At 39.3% G+C, this 16,865-nt stretch overlaps 1 protein-coding gene across 2 annotated transcripts in view; it reads left to right on the forward strand.

Annotated features, from left to right (window-relative positions):
• The window catches only part of LOC124164586, a 75,833-nt gene that overhangs the window by 47,848 nt on the left and 11,120 nt on the right, over positions 1–16,865 (forward strand). For both annotated transcript variants that reach the window (XM_046541990.1, XM_046541991.1), the window contains 3 exons: positions 9,161–9,343; positions 12,549–12,624; positions 14,807–15,000. In XM_046541990.1, coding sequence (XP_046397946.1) covers positions 9,161–9,343; positions 12,549–12,624; positions 14,807–15,000 — 453 coding nt within the window. The remainder of the gene's footprint in view (positions 1–9,160; positions 9,344–12,548; positions 12,625–14,806; positions 15,001–16,865) is intronic.

A 16,865-nucleotide genomic window follows, 5' to 3' on the forward strand; every position in this document is an offset into this window, starting at 1 on the left:
CTCTCATAAAATATTTTCCTGTTCTCATGCCTATTAAGAGTATTTTCATCGCCATAATCATCTTACATTCACCATGATTTTTTAAAAGATTTTCCTCCCTAGTCCCTATCCTTTTCCAGAAAAATCACGTATTTTTTCCGTTTTAAGACTAATCATCACTATTAATTTTCTTGCTCGTTCTCATCGCTAACTGGGCTCTCTCATCTCTTATCATTCGCGTCTGAGACCTGACAAAATTAGCCTCCACTCGTCATACGCACAACTTTCTCTCTGTAAGTTTTCGATCCTGATACTTCCGGCCTCCACTTCGGATATCGCTGCAAACTTTTCCCTTTCATGCTCTCCCTTTGTTAACACCGTCCTCGCCAGAATAATTCTCTAGCCGACATTATTACTCTAAAAATACGATTTCAAATTCTCTCAGTAATACTTTTATTACGATGTAGGTTCTTACTTGTCGGAAGAATAAAATACGAGTCTTACCATCCATTTTTGTATGTGTTGATGACGTCCTTTTGTTTCATTTACTCGATCAGGAAGAGCCTTTCACTAATGGAAGGATTCATTCACAATAGTGTAAACAACAAGGAACCACGTGAGGTCCATGCACAACACTGAGATTTGCTGAGAAACGGATATACTCTCAGGAATATCTCATGACTTCATCAACTAATCTACGAAAGGGTTAGGACCGCCGATTTTTCGTCGTGAATAGCTCGATAAGGCGACGGAAAGAAAAAGTACTTTTATTTTTAAGAGTATCGCAATTGATTTTTTTTAATCCTCCGAATTTCCCAATGTCAATAAATTAGCGTAAAATTTGTATGTATTTTTCTTAAGATTTTTCACCTTCCATCATGCTCTGTGGCCAAATTAAGTTCTTTCTTCAAATAAGAATTGATTTATTTACATTTTAAGTCGTATTTTTTGCATTATTCGTTATGTTTTCATATTAATCATGACATGTTTTCCATGATATATTCTGTGATATGTGATTTACTTTACCATGTACCACCATTGAAAAATCAATTATTGAAACCTGTATTTTCACCGCACCCTTCCGGTTGTACAATGCGGTTATACGACATTGAATTCTACCCAGCACAGCCGCAATTGAAATTACTTTATCACGTCATTGAAATAGTTTTCAGAATAAATACAAATAGCAAACTGTTTTCTGAGCATTTTGTGGAAATGCTTTATCCTCTCCTCTATACAATCTCGTCTTAGCTTCCTTATCTCTGGAATTCCCTTAATTTTCACTTCCTCCCTTCACGCACTCAAGCTGTTGATTGTTTGTCCTTGACTAATTAATGGAAGCTCGGTCATCGCCCAACACCACTAGATACATCCGCTTCATTCCTGCTAACCCCTCTCTCGTTTTCCTTCTTGGAAGATATCTGATGTTGGGAACCCAGCTTTTATTGTCCAATCGAGACCCGTACTTATTTTTTGTGGGCCACTTTGAATATCGCCTATAGGTTCAAGAATAGATCCTTACTTTTAGGGGGTTAACAGGCGGCAACGCCACGCATATTTGCTGCCAAGTTCGAATACAAGAAGGGACTATGCGAAGGTGTTAAAGGACAGCCAATTATGACGGAAAAAAGGGACAGTGATCCCTATCAGTGTCACTATTCTGGGAAAATCGGTGTCTGAGAAAAATAACATGAGCTGTTATTGATTCTAATTCCGAACTTGTACTCGACTGTAATTCTATATTAGCCCCTAGTTTCCAAATAACCGCGCATCCCTGACTTCGCGATGTTGTGATCGTGCGAAAGTTGCCTTTACGAGACCACTGTGCCACTGATTTCCAAACAGTATGGATTTTCTTCCCCTCCCACACCGCATGATGGATGCCAATTGCCATAATAGAGAGATTGGCAGAATTTCAGGTCAATATTGACTCGTAGTTCACCCCGGCGTTGATTTCCAGATGTCTTCACTGCTTCTTGATTTCGCCGCGTGGAAATTATCTGAGACGGATTTCGCTGGTATTCTTACCAGCTTCTTCAGGTCGACTGTATGTCCCGAAAACGCTTATTGAAAAACGAACGAAACTAGTTTCATAATAATTTTTTTACGCTGTAGAACACAGAAGCAATGGAGACTTCAGCTTAGTGAGTGAGGCCTCAGCTTGGAGTCGGTCGTGAACGACTGACATGCGCGATTGAGATCTTAAGTGTGACCGACCGATGAACGGGATCGCTCCAACAAATGGCACAATTTTTTTGGCCGTTCGCGACCGATTTCTTTCGTCGGTCATTCGCGACCAAAGTCTTTGGTCGGTCGTTAGTAATCAAGAAAAGGTTTCCAGTCATTCACAATCAAAAACGGTCGCTCGCGAATGAAATCCTTCATCACCTGGGAGAACGTAGTTTTTCCAAGTATCGGATTAAGTGACAAATTATTGAATTCTATTCAGAATATATCGTCGGAGTCATTTTATTTGAATCGTAAACTACTGCACTATCATATATCTTATCGGAATCTGTATAATTTGCATGCGTTCATTATTTGGCCCCATAAATATGAAAAATATTGGGATTCATTTATTACCTCTACGCTGACAAACGAAATAAGAGCTATGGGTAAATTTCTATTCAATTTTTAGTGATGGATGAAAAATTGTACTTTCTACATAAATTTCATCAATTAATTAAGTTTGTTAAAAAAATAAAAAATTGGCCGGAATTAAGAGCCTCTGGGATAATTTTCATGACTTTGTGTCGATTAATTAATTCTGAGTTTAAATTCAAATTATAGGATCTTGGCGATACAAGTTATGCGTTGGGTTACTAATGTCTGTCACGCAACGTGGTTAAATATTTACCCGCGGATGATTCACTCGCTTATTTTTTTAACCAGAACAACATACAACCTCTTATCATAACATGGGAATGTTACCTATTCTATTAAAAACAGTTAAAAGAGGTTCGATTTTTTATTTAAGTTCCAAGGTATGATAATGTTTCCTACAATGCAATCGATGTTTGAAGAGTGTTTCATTACGATGTTTTTATTTTTCTCGAGTCTTATCACCTGCTGAAATCGAAACAACTCAGACTGTCTCGTCGGCCTTTTTTCGTTTGATCTGTAATTCGAATGAAATTTTGGGCACAGAGATTGCGGTGGCCTCTGCGTGAGTCTATCGAAAGGTTTGTCGGTTTGAGGTTGAAAATGCAGTCTTGGACGAGAGTGTGAGATAGGGTCGTTAACATTCGTCCGAGGTTGAGTGGACGGCAAGCTGCAAAATATGAGGCACGCCGACGAGACAGTCGAAGGGAAGAAAGCGTCTGGGTTGGAAGCGTACAAAAAAATAAATGCCTTGTTTTCATTAAACGCCGTCCCCAACGTAGACCCTCGACAGATCCAGGAGCGCTTTGCGCGGCTTTACTTTTTTTGTTTGAGACAAGTTAAATGACTCAATACGTACAATTCATGTTCAATGTATTATTCATGGTTATATTCATGTTGAATTTTACATATATATTATGCATAAATTATATATATTATGTGTATTACGGCAAATATTTCCTGTCATTTCGCTGTAATTGTTTCATTATTCATTATAAGTGCATTAATTAATTTAAATTCCTTTATTAAAATTCTAAACTTTCTCCAGTACTTATTAATTACGTTTAAAACTACATAGCGTGGATTCACATGGTGTTTTTCTTACTATCTTTCCAGAAAACATTATTAAAACAATAAGATGATCAAAGGTTATAAGAACTGTTGTAATAATTTTACTCGTCAGTACCTCTAGTACCCTGCGTAATTTGGTGCTTGGAATAATATCGGTCGCGAATGACAACAGTTATGATTGATTTATATCAATCACAATGGTGACCTAACATGGACCATTGGATTGACTTACTCAAGTGTATGGTGAAGCTCAAATGATAACATTAACTCGTCCCTCATTGAGGGTTCATCATCATTAAGTGTCAACAATGCGTAGGTTTGTTTGATTCAGCTCTCGACTCGGCGCAACTATCTCCTATCCTCTTCATATTTACGTATTTATTCTCTTTTTACATCCCTTTTCAGGGGCGCAGCTAGGAATGAAGGCTAGGGGGGGTTTTAGGCGCAACTAATACTTACGGGGGTGGGGTATTGCATACCCACCAGAGTAAGCAGGAGTTGCGGGGGCCCTCCTCCAGGAAAATTTGAAGAATACTGGTTCAAAATGGCGAGTTTTATGGCTTTCTGAGGGATATTTGATAAATCTTATCACTATTCTACAAGAAATACTGATCCAAAAAAGTAAAATGGATAAAACTTAAAAATTTCTCTGAGCTCTGGGTGGGGTTTTATCCCCCAAAACTCCCCCTCGCTGCGCCACTGTCCCTTTTAACCTGTCCTATGTAACTCGTTCAGCACCTTTCATTACCTTTCTTCGACGATTGTCTTCATCGGGCCATCATGTCTCATACTCAATGTTGTTCCATCTTCTTTTTAGGTTTTTTTTTGGAGCTTTATCTTTTTTCCACTTTTCCAAGCAGCTCCTCATTACTATAAGTTCGACCCGCCCCTTTTTATCTCCATCATTCTTTGGTATATCCACATTTGGTGCTACCGAAGAGAGTTTGGTCATTTGCTATACATTAGTTGTATAGTGCTTTCTTCGGTAATTTGCCTTCCCTTTGAACAACTTTGCTGGCCAAGGTGGCGGCGGGGTAAAGTCCTCGCTTGCCAAACCGAAGATCGCGGGTTCGAGTCCCACGTGGGTAAGTTGCACTTATCCAGGGTATGGGCGTTTGTGATTGTCCTTCTTTGTTGATTGTTGTTGATTCCCGTTGTAAAGTCCTTAGATGAGCTGTTTACGGGGAGATGAAAATAAAATAAATTTTAAAAATTAAAGATATCATATTATGATTGCTAATGTTGGATGGGATATTTATTGAAAAGAAATCGTGTTATTAAAGAAGGAAGAGGGTGGTTTCCTATTTTTTTTAATTGCCTAAATCGAAATATTATTACTCCTGGAGTACGTAATTCACACTTTTAGACTTTTAAATGGCTATATCCATTTTTCGCGATTAAATAAAAAGTGAAAATTTTCAAGCGCGCGAAAACGCGACGGCTAAGTGTGAATGTTGGGAAAAGCCTGTGTGACGTCATTCTGGTTCCAGCTGGCGACGTGTGAGGCCACCTTGGTGCGAGGCTATGAACGCCGCTACAATTCAGGCTGATAGCAGGTAGCAGAATACCCAGCTAGCAGGTAGCGTTTGGTTTAAATAAGGATTATTAAAACCCTATGAAATGAAGGAAACTTTCGGACCTTAGGCAGTTTTAATAGGTGATTATTAAGATATGTTTCCCTCAGCTATGTGCCTCATGCATGCATTGGTATTCTCAGTTGATGTAAAACTCCAATCTACTCGTATAGAAACTAGGTCCCTGTAACGTCACATGGAGTGGCATCGCATGGGCGCCAATCTGGCCTTTTTCAAATGAGGTTTAAATTGACCATTAACATTCGTCTAAACTGGGTTTTCTAAAACCAAATAAATTGTATATTATGAATACACTAATGGTGGGCAACGAATCGCAATCAATGCTTTTCGTTTTCTTTGATGAAGGAAACTACCCTATTAGTGGGATTGCGAAAGTGTAAACGAGGTAGAAGAAGTAAGGAAATGACAGAGGATTTGGAAGAGGAGACTCGCAATTGGGATTGAAGAGGAAGGCGTATAAGACAGTCAAGTCATCTAAAGGAGAGGTTACAGAGGACCTGATTATGAACAGACTACCGCAGTGACGGTGAGATGGTAGTCAATCTATGCCCTAGTTCATCTAGCATCGGAGGCAGTAAGCGTCATTATCGGCTGCTACGTCGATTATGTACTTAGGCTGTTATGACCGGATCGCGCATAAAGAAGCCGGCTGTTTTGCGTAATCAGAGCGTGCCGATCCCGTGTATCTTATACTCGTCGTGGGAAATTGTCAAAGGGATTAGTGGGCGCGTGACCTCACAGGCGGGATAATATCTCCTCGGTGCGATGGATCACGCGCACCGCCGCCGTGCAATTATGCCGTGGTGCCGCGGGATATACGCAGGGCACGCGAGTCGTGACGGCTTCGTTTGTGTGCCGGGCGACGACACATCTCCCTGTAGGCTTCTGACTCTCGAGGAAGGTCACGGTCAAGTGTACTTCATAGAGGAGGCCATTTGTCTCTCACAAAGGAGCTTGATATATTATGTTTCCAATTCGAGCGGATTTTAATCGGTTTACATAAATGTCCGTAGAGCGGCGATCAGTTCAAAGCCATTAATGTATTCTAGGATGGCCAAAAATGTTTTGGGCCAGACCGGACCATAAATATTGCCGGGGGTCTAGGGTCCTTAGCAGTGGCGCCGACCACATGGGGCCTGAGGGGGCCCGAGCCCCCTCAAAAATTCGTAATGGGTGTGTGAAAAAAATGTGTCAGGCTTGTCGATTTTTCCCGGAGTGCCCAGATATCGATATTTGAGTTATCAGGGTTCTATTGTTGATCATATGACTGTTCTAAAAAGCTTAAAAAACTTAAAACTCACTACTTATAAAATTTCCCGGGGCAAGATCCCCGGTTTGGGCCCCCCCAATATTTTTTGTAAGTCGGCGTCCCTGGTCCCCAGTGAATCCAAAAACCTATAGCATTACTCCGTATAAATGGTTTTTTATCAAAAATAAGATTATTATTTTTTTCATTTTTTGACAAATTAAAATCTAAACTCTTATTGTCGTACTCTGTTATGCTTTCTGTTGTAAACTGTTATTATAAAAAAATATTCCCATAGTTTTTATACGAAACCGGGACATTGTAAAGAATTTATGGAAACGGACGGGACACCCTCAAAATCGGTCTAAACGGAAGCTGTTCCGGTCAAACCGGGACGTATGGCCACTTTAATTTATTCTCAATATTTGCAATGGAGCACTAGCACTCACGAGGAACAGCATCGCAAATTAATGAATTTTATAGATTATATCACCGCGAAAAGTCCTAATTATAGACAATTTCTCCAAGAAATTCGGTTGGCTCTCCGATCATCGACACGAGCGGTGACTTTTGTGAACCCATTAAAAAGCAATTTGGATGGCAGCACACTTATTGTTAGTGGTAGCCTGATGAACCCTCTATGGTAACATTTGTGGTCACGACAGTGTGCAGTAGACGAGCACAAATGGGTGAAGTAAACTACCCTGGGCACACGTGTCAAAGACAATTATCCACGGAAAAACCGTAGGATTATTCTTCCTCGCAGAATAATCTTTCATCTCTCTAGGAAAATTAAATATAGTTTTGTTGGTGGTAGCCCGCATCGCCTTTGTAACGACGTCGAGATTCTATCATCCCACACCCTTCCACTCATATCCCTACCCTGGTGGCATCGTCCGGCTCCTATCGCGGCAGCGTCTCCTTTTCTTTTCTTTCCGCCCCCCTCCGGAAGCGACTGGGCGAATAAGCCTTCAACTCTTGGTCTCTGCCCTCAAGGGGGCCACCCTGGCCTCCCAACCGATGTCAAAGAAAGTACCCGGGCTCAGTTACACGGAGGTGAGTCTCGAATCACGCATGGTGCGTATCAATGCCGTAACGAATCTAGCTTAGGAGCGGGCCCGGAGCGAGCGTTACCTGTAAACGGATGATTCGTAACTCGGACAAAATACTGGGTTCAGAATTATCTCTTGATTAGGTTCTTGACTTGAAGCGCGAGCATCGCACAGTTTGTGAGTCGCACTTTGCATGCCCGACCCGCAACATCTCTCCAAACCCTCAAAACTTGGTGAGGAATGAGAAGAGTGGCATGCCAAGAGGTGAAAAATAGGACACGCTATGAAAAAGGAGGATGAATGGAGAAAAGTAGTACAATTAAAAAATTACGAAAATTTCATAATTAAGAACAATAAAAATTTATAAGCACTATGATTTTTCTTTGGATCAAAATTTTTCAAGAAATTTTTGCGTTTTTACAAACTCTTTTCATACATTTTAACTGAGGCAATGTTTGATTTTTGTTTCTCTCAGCAATCCACTGAGATGAAGTTAGAGAAAATACCCTTCTGAATTTGTATTGTGAAGTAAGAGAAAATACCCATCTACATTTGTATTTGCATTGTGCCCTGGAATGCTGAAGAAATATTCAGAAATTTTGAGAAGCTTTGAATGGCTATTATCAGATTTACTGTCATACATAATAATGATTTCCAAAAAGTAGAACATTTTCTGATTCTTAAAAAATCTGCCCGGGCACCAGACAAACATCATGTCCGGACTTATCGGACTTCACCCTCGTCACCCTAGGAATGAGTTCATGAGGTGAAAATATAAACGTTGGATGTCATTAGTTTAGGTTGATGTTGAGATAAGCAGCCTCAATTGTAAAGTATATAAAGGGGTCAATTGTTGACTTATAAGATCTAAGAAGTGCATCAAAAAAGTTTCATGCGATGAGATGAGTCGCTCCAGTGGCGCAGCGAGGAGGGGTTTCGGGAGATAAACCCCCCCCCCCCCCCAGAGCTCAGAGAAATTTTTAAGTTTAATCCATTTTACTTAATTAGATTGACATTACTAATATAATAGCGTAAGGATTAATAAATTATCCCTCAGAAAGCCGTAAAACTCACCATTTTGAACCATTTATATTACAATTCCGCAATTTACTAAGGTTGCACCGCTTATCCTGGTGGGTATACCAAACCCCCACACACCCCGGTATTAGTTGCACCTAAACCTCCCCCAGCCGTAATTCCTGGATGAAAGGTTAATGTGGCCCATACCCCACTAACCTTTGGCCCTCATGTCACCCTTGAGGTCGATCTAAGAATCTTATCATTATTTTTGGGACTGTTTAAAAACCAATGTTAAGACTGCTTTTTCTTAGCGTGACACATATCTCAGTGACCAAAGACTCCTGAACAACCCCTGGTGAGAAAATTATTGACAATAATAATAAGTAGGAAGAGAGAGAGAATGAAAGCTAGTATAACATATAAAAAAATTACTCAAAATGATAAGGAAAATATCTGAAGTAAGATTCCACTAAAACAGCTGAGTGGCAATTCAAAAAATACACTAGCAGTACAAGAAAAATATGTGAAAGTGGGCTTGAGGTGTATGACATACCCTGGATCCTCTACTTCTAACATTTGCATGTCTCCTCATCCAGAGACAAAGACCTGAGCGGTGGTGGCTACACGTCCCACAATGGCGGAGGCAGTGACAAGGTGTGGAACTGGAACCGGTTTGTGTCCTCAGTGCGAGCTCGCCTCACAGTGGCACAGGTGGTTGAATCAGTGCGGGCCAATGCTGAGCTCACGTTTGACTTCATAGCGCTTCTGCTCGTGGCCGGGTGAGTATACTCCCCTTACATTTACAATCCAATCTCATACTGTGGAACTGACCACGTATATTGCCCTTCCTTCCATCAGTTTTACAGTACATATATCTCATGTATGACATACATCAATATAATTAGATGGAATAATAAATAAAACAATAAGAAAAGGTACGACAAAATGTGCATGGGTATTTGTGAAGAGACAGATAGTAGCATCTGATAACTTGGTGGGTAAATTTTCTTCTATATGTCTGCATCCAATTTTTCTGTTGGTGCAAGCTGAGCTGCTATGGTACCATCTATTGATCACTCCTTTGGTTCCAAGCTAAAGAGGGTTTTCTGTTGAAGAAATCCCCACTGGAATCATGATAAACCCAAATGTTCTGATGGCTTAGCTTGTAGAGGACCCATCACGACATCAGAAGGCACAAGAAGCCATGAAGCCACATTGTGAGGCATTTCTTTCTTAGCACTTTTTAATAAAATATTTTTAGTGGGATTATAAATGTATATAGAAGCTTATTCAGGGATGCCGACTCACAAAAAATATTGGGGGGGCCCAAACCGGGGATCTTGCCCCAGGAAATTTTATAAGTAGTGAGTTTTAAGATTTTTAAGCATTTTAGAAGCATATATGATCAACATTAGAATCCTGATAACTCGAATCTCGAAATCTGGACACTCAGGGGAAAATCGACAAGCCTGAAACATTTTTTTCTCACACCTATAATGAATTTTTGAGGGGGCTCGGGTCCCCTCAGGCCCCATGAAGTCGGTGCCACTGAGCTTATTCCCTATCAAAAATTTTATCTAGTTCCCAATCAAAATTAGATATACAATTGGTCAGATCATCTGTGGAACAGTTATGGAACTGAAGTTCCTTATCTGGAATGTATGTACATATAAGGAACAGAGGTTCCTGCTCTGGAACAGTTATTAATCAGCATACCACTAGTTCTAACGGTATTAAAAACAAGAGTATAGTTTGTAGAGTAATTGTTGCATATAGTTTTTAATCTCAAAGATGAGAAGACTCTTTGTCAGACAGACCCTGTTCCCCCCCCCCCCCCCAGAAAAAAATCCTGGCTAAACCCTTGTCCCTGCATATCTTAATTTTACTAGTTTCCAATCGATCCCAAACTTCATACATTTATAGGTAGTTCCCAATTGATTTGATTTTCGAGTTCCATGTGTTCTATATCGTTTCCATACGCTCCAAATTGATCCTATACTGGTTCAATTTCACGTCCATACTTCTTCCCAACAGTCCAATTTCAGACCTGAAACATAATGTTCTAGATGTGAAATTTTTAGATCAGAAATTGTTGGTGGGGAATTTTCATTCAATTTATCCTGCCAACTTTAGAAAAATCCAATTCTTTTTCGTCAATGCATCGATTAAATGGGATTAGTAATATGGTGGTATATTTTATTTTCAATTTTGTGGCAGAATTGTGGCATACCGTAAGAACTTCTATTTTAGGAAATGCATGGTACATTATGAATACTATATAATTCATATCCCATTTATTTATTCCAATGCTTGGAAAATTAGTAATTTTATGCTCCCCCATAGAAGGAGCATGATTTTTTCTAGAAGGACTTAAGATTCTGCATCTTTCAATTGCATGACTGATCTCCGTATACATATAAGTAATCTTTTGTAAATATATAGCTTTTCTGTGAACCTCTTGAACCTGCATTTCATTTACTGTTTGAATTTGCCCCCTTCATTTCTAACCTAATTGATTGCCTATTTTCTTAAAGTTTTCTTTTCAGCTATCTTAAATCTCACTTGAACTTGAATATTTCTTCTTCACTTGCTCTTTTTTGATCTCATATTAAGGTAGCATGAAAATTTTCTCACATCAAAGAAAATTTTATTGGATAGTGGTGATTGTGTTTTTCTGTGGAACCTTTACCTTTTGATCAGTAATATGCGGTACAGACTGTAAATACCCAATGCTTGACTGACTATGGTTCTGACTATGACTCCTTGTTCAAGTGGAGGCATAGTTCCAATTAGAGACCAATAAGGTGTCTCATATTTCCACTTTTTTATCTGAGGGAGTCATAATACCCAGTGAAATTACTACCTCCTTAAAGTATAAGGCACAGCACCCTCCAGAGGGATACCATGTATGATAAATGATATAACACACGAAAAGGATATTCTTTTGACTCACATAATTTTATAGCATAGAGTTACCATGACAAAAATGAAATCAATTCACATCAAGGTGGCATGAACAAGCTTTAAACATTTCATTGGTATTTGTGTCCTACCAGCAATTTTGTATGCTGGTCACACTGTGTGTATCATATTTAGGCAAATTACCATATCATGAGATTGATTTCTTTAGTAAAATGTTGGGATAAGTAATTTTTGAAAATTATTCTCATAATCCAAATCAAAGGAGAATTTTATCCTAGGGGATTGTAATTGAACCACTTGTAATAAAACTTAGTGAGAAAAACTCAAGGTAGGAGGACTGGCACAACACTGCATTTTCTTTGTTACAAGGGATTAATCCTCAAGCACAAGGAATTCGGATGCTGGTAAGATCCTGATATACTATCCACTTATGGGCTCATTTACCAATTTTTAAACTCTTCATTTTGATGCGGTTTGAAAAAATAAAGATTGACCCTTTGGCAGATACGTATCTAGATAGTATCAAGAACTCATTCTGAGCTATTCACTGCTTATCAGCCAGTTTTGGACCTTGTTCAAGGTCCTTCGGGGTTTATTGTGGTTTAAACTCATGTGGGTTATTAGTTCCCTCGATGAGCTATTCACCATGGAATGAGTTTACAAACCAGAGTTCTAATTAAAAATAGATTTTAAGAAGTATTTGGTGTTTTTAGCTGATATGTATTAAATTTTTTTGTGCAAGATTTCTTACGTAGGATAATTATTGTTTTTTTCCAAATCAATTAATTGATTTGGAAAAAAACAATAATTATAATGTGTGAGCAAATTTATCCAGATATTCAAATGCACTCAAGAGACAAAAGTGGAAAAAAACCCTTATTTGCCAAAAATCCAAAAATTGACTGAAGTAGTGGCATTAGTTCCCTAAGGTAGAGATTCCACTGAACCTTTCTACCCTCTCTTTCTTCTCTTTTTTCTATTGGAGAAACATTTGTTATTTTTTCTAGTCTTTTTATCTTGCAGTGTCATGTACTGAACATTACTTTATTTGCATGCTTGCAGTATGGTGGCAGCCATGGGTCTGGTGGAGAATAGCTCTGTAACACTGGTGGCCAGCATGCTTATTTCTCCTTTGATGGTGAGGGGTCGTATGCAAACAGCTACATTCTACCTCAATTAGCCACTATTGGAAGTGTTTGATGAGATGAAGCTTCCCCGTACATTAATCACTAAAGGTCAACCCTTAAAGATAGCCCTAACATATTCATGGCTTGTAAAGATGGTTTCATTCACCTTTACTATGGTCAGTGATCAGTTGCTTATGACGTCATTATCACTCATTTTAAAATTGATTTGATTAAATTTGGGAAGGAAAATATGTCCACAACCAGTTTTTCAATTGTGTTAGGCAATAATCAAAAGGGAGGAGAACAGTTTTTAACCAGACAATTACGCTAAGAGGCTGCGGCTCGTATTCTCAGTCAACCCTGTAGGGCCAACTGACCCTGGATACGTCATCAGCCCCTACATAAACCGATCTCGCCCTACATATGCCAAATCAAGCCCTACATATGGCCGTTTTTGGAACTAAACAGGCCCTACTTGATGTAGGGTACCCGAACCAGCCCTACACTCTACAAAAACATGGCGGCCTAATATCATCTGCTGATCACTTTGATTAAAGAAACTACGTTATAAGGGATATTAAGGGAGACGAGCTCACACAAACCATTTTAAAATGTACAGTAACACAGCGGAAAGGCAATAATACTACCACTTCATAGCCACCAAGTTACGGCCATGAGGCATAATCAATTGTACTCCGCTTGTTAACACCTGTTCTCTCCCCATTGATGATTACCTGAGACAATCAAAAGCAAGGGTCCAGCAACATTGACACACTGGTTCCCGTAAGATCACCAAAGCTAAGCAAAGTTGGAGCTGGACTGAGGTTGGATGTGTGTCATGTGTTGACTGTGGTGATTTTGTCTGCTGTCTCCAAAGTCAGGATAAATATGGTATTTATACATTGGACCAAGAAAGGTCTAAGTGCCAGGGAACTGGACAAAGTACCCACAATCAATTAAGATAATCGATAAACTGGTCTTGGGGATATTTTTCCTTCCAGCTTAAGTTGACATTTGGATTTCCTGTCTACAAACATATTCATTTAGCCAACTATTACCTCAGCTTAATTATTCAACTCAAATTAAGGGTGCCTGTTTGCAAGGAAGACTTTCTTATCTTTTCCTTCCATCTGCTTGCAAGTGATTTTGGTGGTTATCCATTTTTTTCTATGTTCACCAAATTGGCAACATATCAATCCTATGACATAATTTTCCTCTGGCCAATAAAGTGACAACATTCAGTTGACCAGTGAGCAAAGGTGATTGTCAGGTGTGGTTCAATGCACCCAAAAATGTGCACTGAGGGAAACTAATTCAGAAAATATCTTGCATCAGAATCCTTACATCTAAGCAAATATATTTGGTCAATACATCATCATTTTGCAATGTCCTATAGATTCTTAGATTGTCGAATTCTTCTCTCGATTCCTTTATTTTTCCACGTTTTTAAATGTATGCATATATGTATTCAATTATTCAAGTAGTGGAATTCATCGGGGAGCATGGTAGCCTAGTGGGTAGAGTGCTTGGCTTCTAATCTTCTGAGCCTTTGGACATCCCTAATCAAATATCCCCAAAGTGCAAGTTGGACCAGGGAAGTGAAAAAATTCACATTCATGTGTGTCAGTCTGGGATGAACTCTACCCTCATCTAACCAAATGCATTAGTTGTTGGGTTGAAACATGGAGTGAGTGATGTGATTCAATGAACCAATTATCTCAGAAATGTCCATTTGAGGTCCTATCTACCTATTGATGAAAATAATTTCTAGGAAATTTTTTAACTGGATTAGTGGATTTAGGTACTTAAATTGCTAAATCATGTCATTCTAACTCATCAAATCATTCTGCATCCTGAAATACGCACCCTTGCTCTTCAAGCAGTTGAGGTTGGTTGTGGTATACCTTTTGGGTTGATCATTTTGTCATTCCCGATGCAGAAAATTGATGCTAGTCAGCTTAAAGCTCTCAGTATTTAATTCACTGGTAATAATGCTTTTGGCCAGTTACAAAATCACTGTTGCAGTGATTGAAATGTTGAAAATCAATGGTACCAGTGTAATACTAGATCTGTAAATTTATTTTCTATAAGGGTGATCTCTGCTAATTTCAGATCTAAATTTATGCCTTTAGCAGTATGTTTGCCGAGCAAGAGTATTAATTTCTTATGCAATGATTTAATGTCTATATATAGGGTCCAATAATGGCTGGCACATTTGGAACTGTAGTGCAAGACAAGCAGCTTCAGAAAATAGGCCTCCTCAATGAACTAGTGGGATTGGCATCATGCATCCTTGTGGGCTTCATATACGGCCTTGTGATCGGCTGCGTCACTGACCACTGGGGATCTCCTGATTCAGATTGGCCAACGCAAGAGATGATGTCCAGGTAAATTCTATGGAGGACTTCATCTTAATTACATTTAACAGCGTGAGATACAAGTAAATACTTTGATAATGTAAATACTTTGTAACCAGAATATTCTATGTCACATACATATTCTATATTATTGGCTAATTTTGCCCATTCATTGCAACTAATAAATAGAAAAGTTTAAGAATGAAGGAGAAGTAGTTAAGAGGTAGGTGAGCTATATGCCAAGGTAAAGTCACTATGGGGCAGTAAAAGAGGGGGCAAGCCATGTCAAAAATTAAGGCTAAAGATGTAAGGATGCTAACTGAGCAAAGCGAGGTTCAGAGGAGGAAGGAGTATGGAGGATCTGTATGATGGTAGTAACTGGACAGAAAAATTGATCATAGAGGAGGAAAGTGCTGTGGAGTAGTGTAATCTTGGGCCACAAATCTTAGACACAGAAATCGAGAGAGCCATCTGTCATGTGAAGGCTTGGATAGCAGTGGGAGTGGACAACACACCAGGGGCGCCGACTTATGAAAAATATTGGGGGGGCTCATATCGGAGGTCTTGCCCCGTGAAGAGGTTAAATTCAAAGTGTGTCGCAGCACCGAAACAGTATCATGATTCACACCACCTGATTCAGTTAACCTGCTTAACCTTATAATTAGGTATTTGTTTCAACACACATTGTTGAATTTATTTAAAAGGTAACTATCGTCAAACATGGGAAATAAAAATTACTAATGTATTTTTGTTATTTCACAAAGCATAATATAACTTAATTATTTTCTTGAATTATTGAAGGGGCTCCGCCCCCCCAAACGAATCTTTGAGGGGGCTCGGGCACCCTCAAGCCCCATGGAGTCGGCGCCACTGCAACACACCATGTTAGTTGCTGAGGAATCTAGGTAAGAATGGTAAGAAAAAGTTTTTTGAAATAGTCTGCAGGATCTATGATGAAGAATGCTGGGTGGAGGGTTTTGTGAAAACGGATCTAATTCTGCTTCCAAAAAAGAAGAAAGCTGTAGAATTTTGAGGTTATAGGAGTATCAGCCAAATATCTTATTCGGTGAAAGTGGTACTGAGGATATAAAATAGAAGAATGGAGTTGAGGTCAAACATGTATTTAGGCGAAGGTCAGTTTGGTCAGAAAAGGAAAGTGGACTTGAGATGTAATTACGGTAATGAGGCCCCTAGTGGAGATAAACCTTTAATATGACCAGGACGTGTATGTAGCTCCGTGGATTATGAAGAAGCATTTGATAGAGTAGACTGGGTAAAGTTAATGGATATCATCAAAAAAATAGGCATAGATAGGAGGGATAAGCGACTCATTCATAATATGTGTACGGCCCAGAATGTACTAGTGAGGGTAGCAGATGGAAAATCAAGGTGGGTAAGCATTGGCCAAGGAGTGAGGCCAGGCTGTTCACTATTGCCATTGCTTTTTAACACGTACACTGAGGAGATGGTAAGGGAGGCGTGGGATGAGTTGGAAGAGGGAGTAAAAGTGGGCGGAATGATGTTTAACTCAGTGAGGTCCTTGGATAATCTGGTGTTCATTAGCCATTCAGAAAGAGGGCTTCAGGCTCAAGAGGATGTGTTAGACAAGCTTTCCAAGGAATGTGGCATGAGGATTAATCACCAGAAGACCAAAGTTATGCAGTTCTGTAATGCATCACAAGCTAGGAATGTGAGTCTGAAGATAAAAGGTAGGCAAAAACTTTAGTGGGTAGAGGAATTCAGCAACATATTTGGGCAGCACATTAAAGGAAAATGGATACAATACTTAGGACATGAATACGAAAGAGCTGATGGGAGGATTGTTTTGTTAGAGTTTAAAGAAATAGCTAGTGAAACCCTAATCTGGAGTGTAGCACTTTATGGAACACTATAGG

The sequence above is a fragment of the Ischnura elegans genome, chromosome 8, assembly GCF_921293095.1.
Source record: "Ischnura elegans chromosome 8, ioIscEleg1.1, whole genome shotgun sequence".
Lineage (NCBI taxonomy): Eukaryota > Metazoa > Arthropoda > Insecta > Odonata > Coenagrionidae > Ischnura > Ischnura elegans.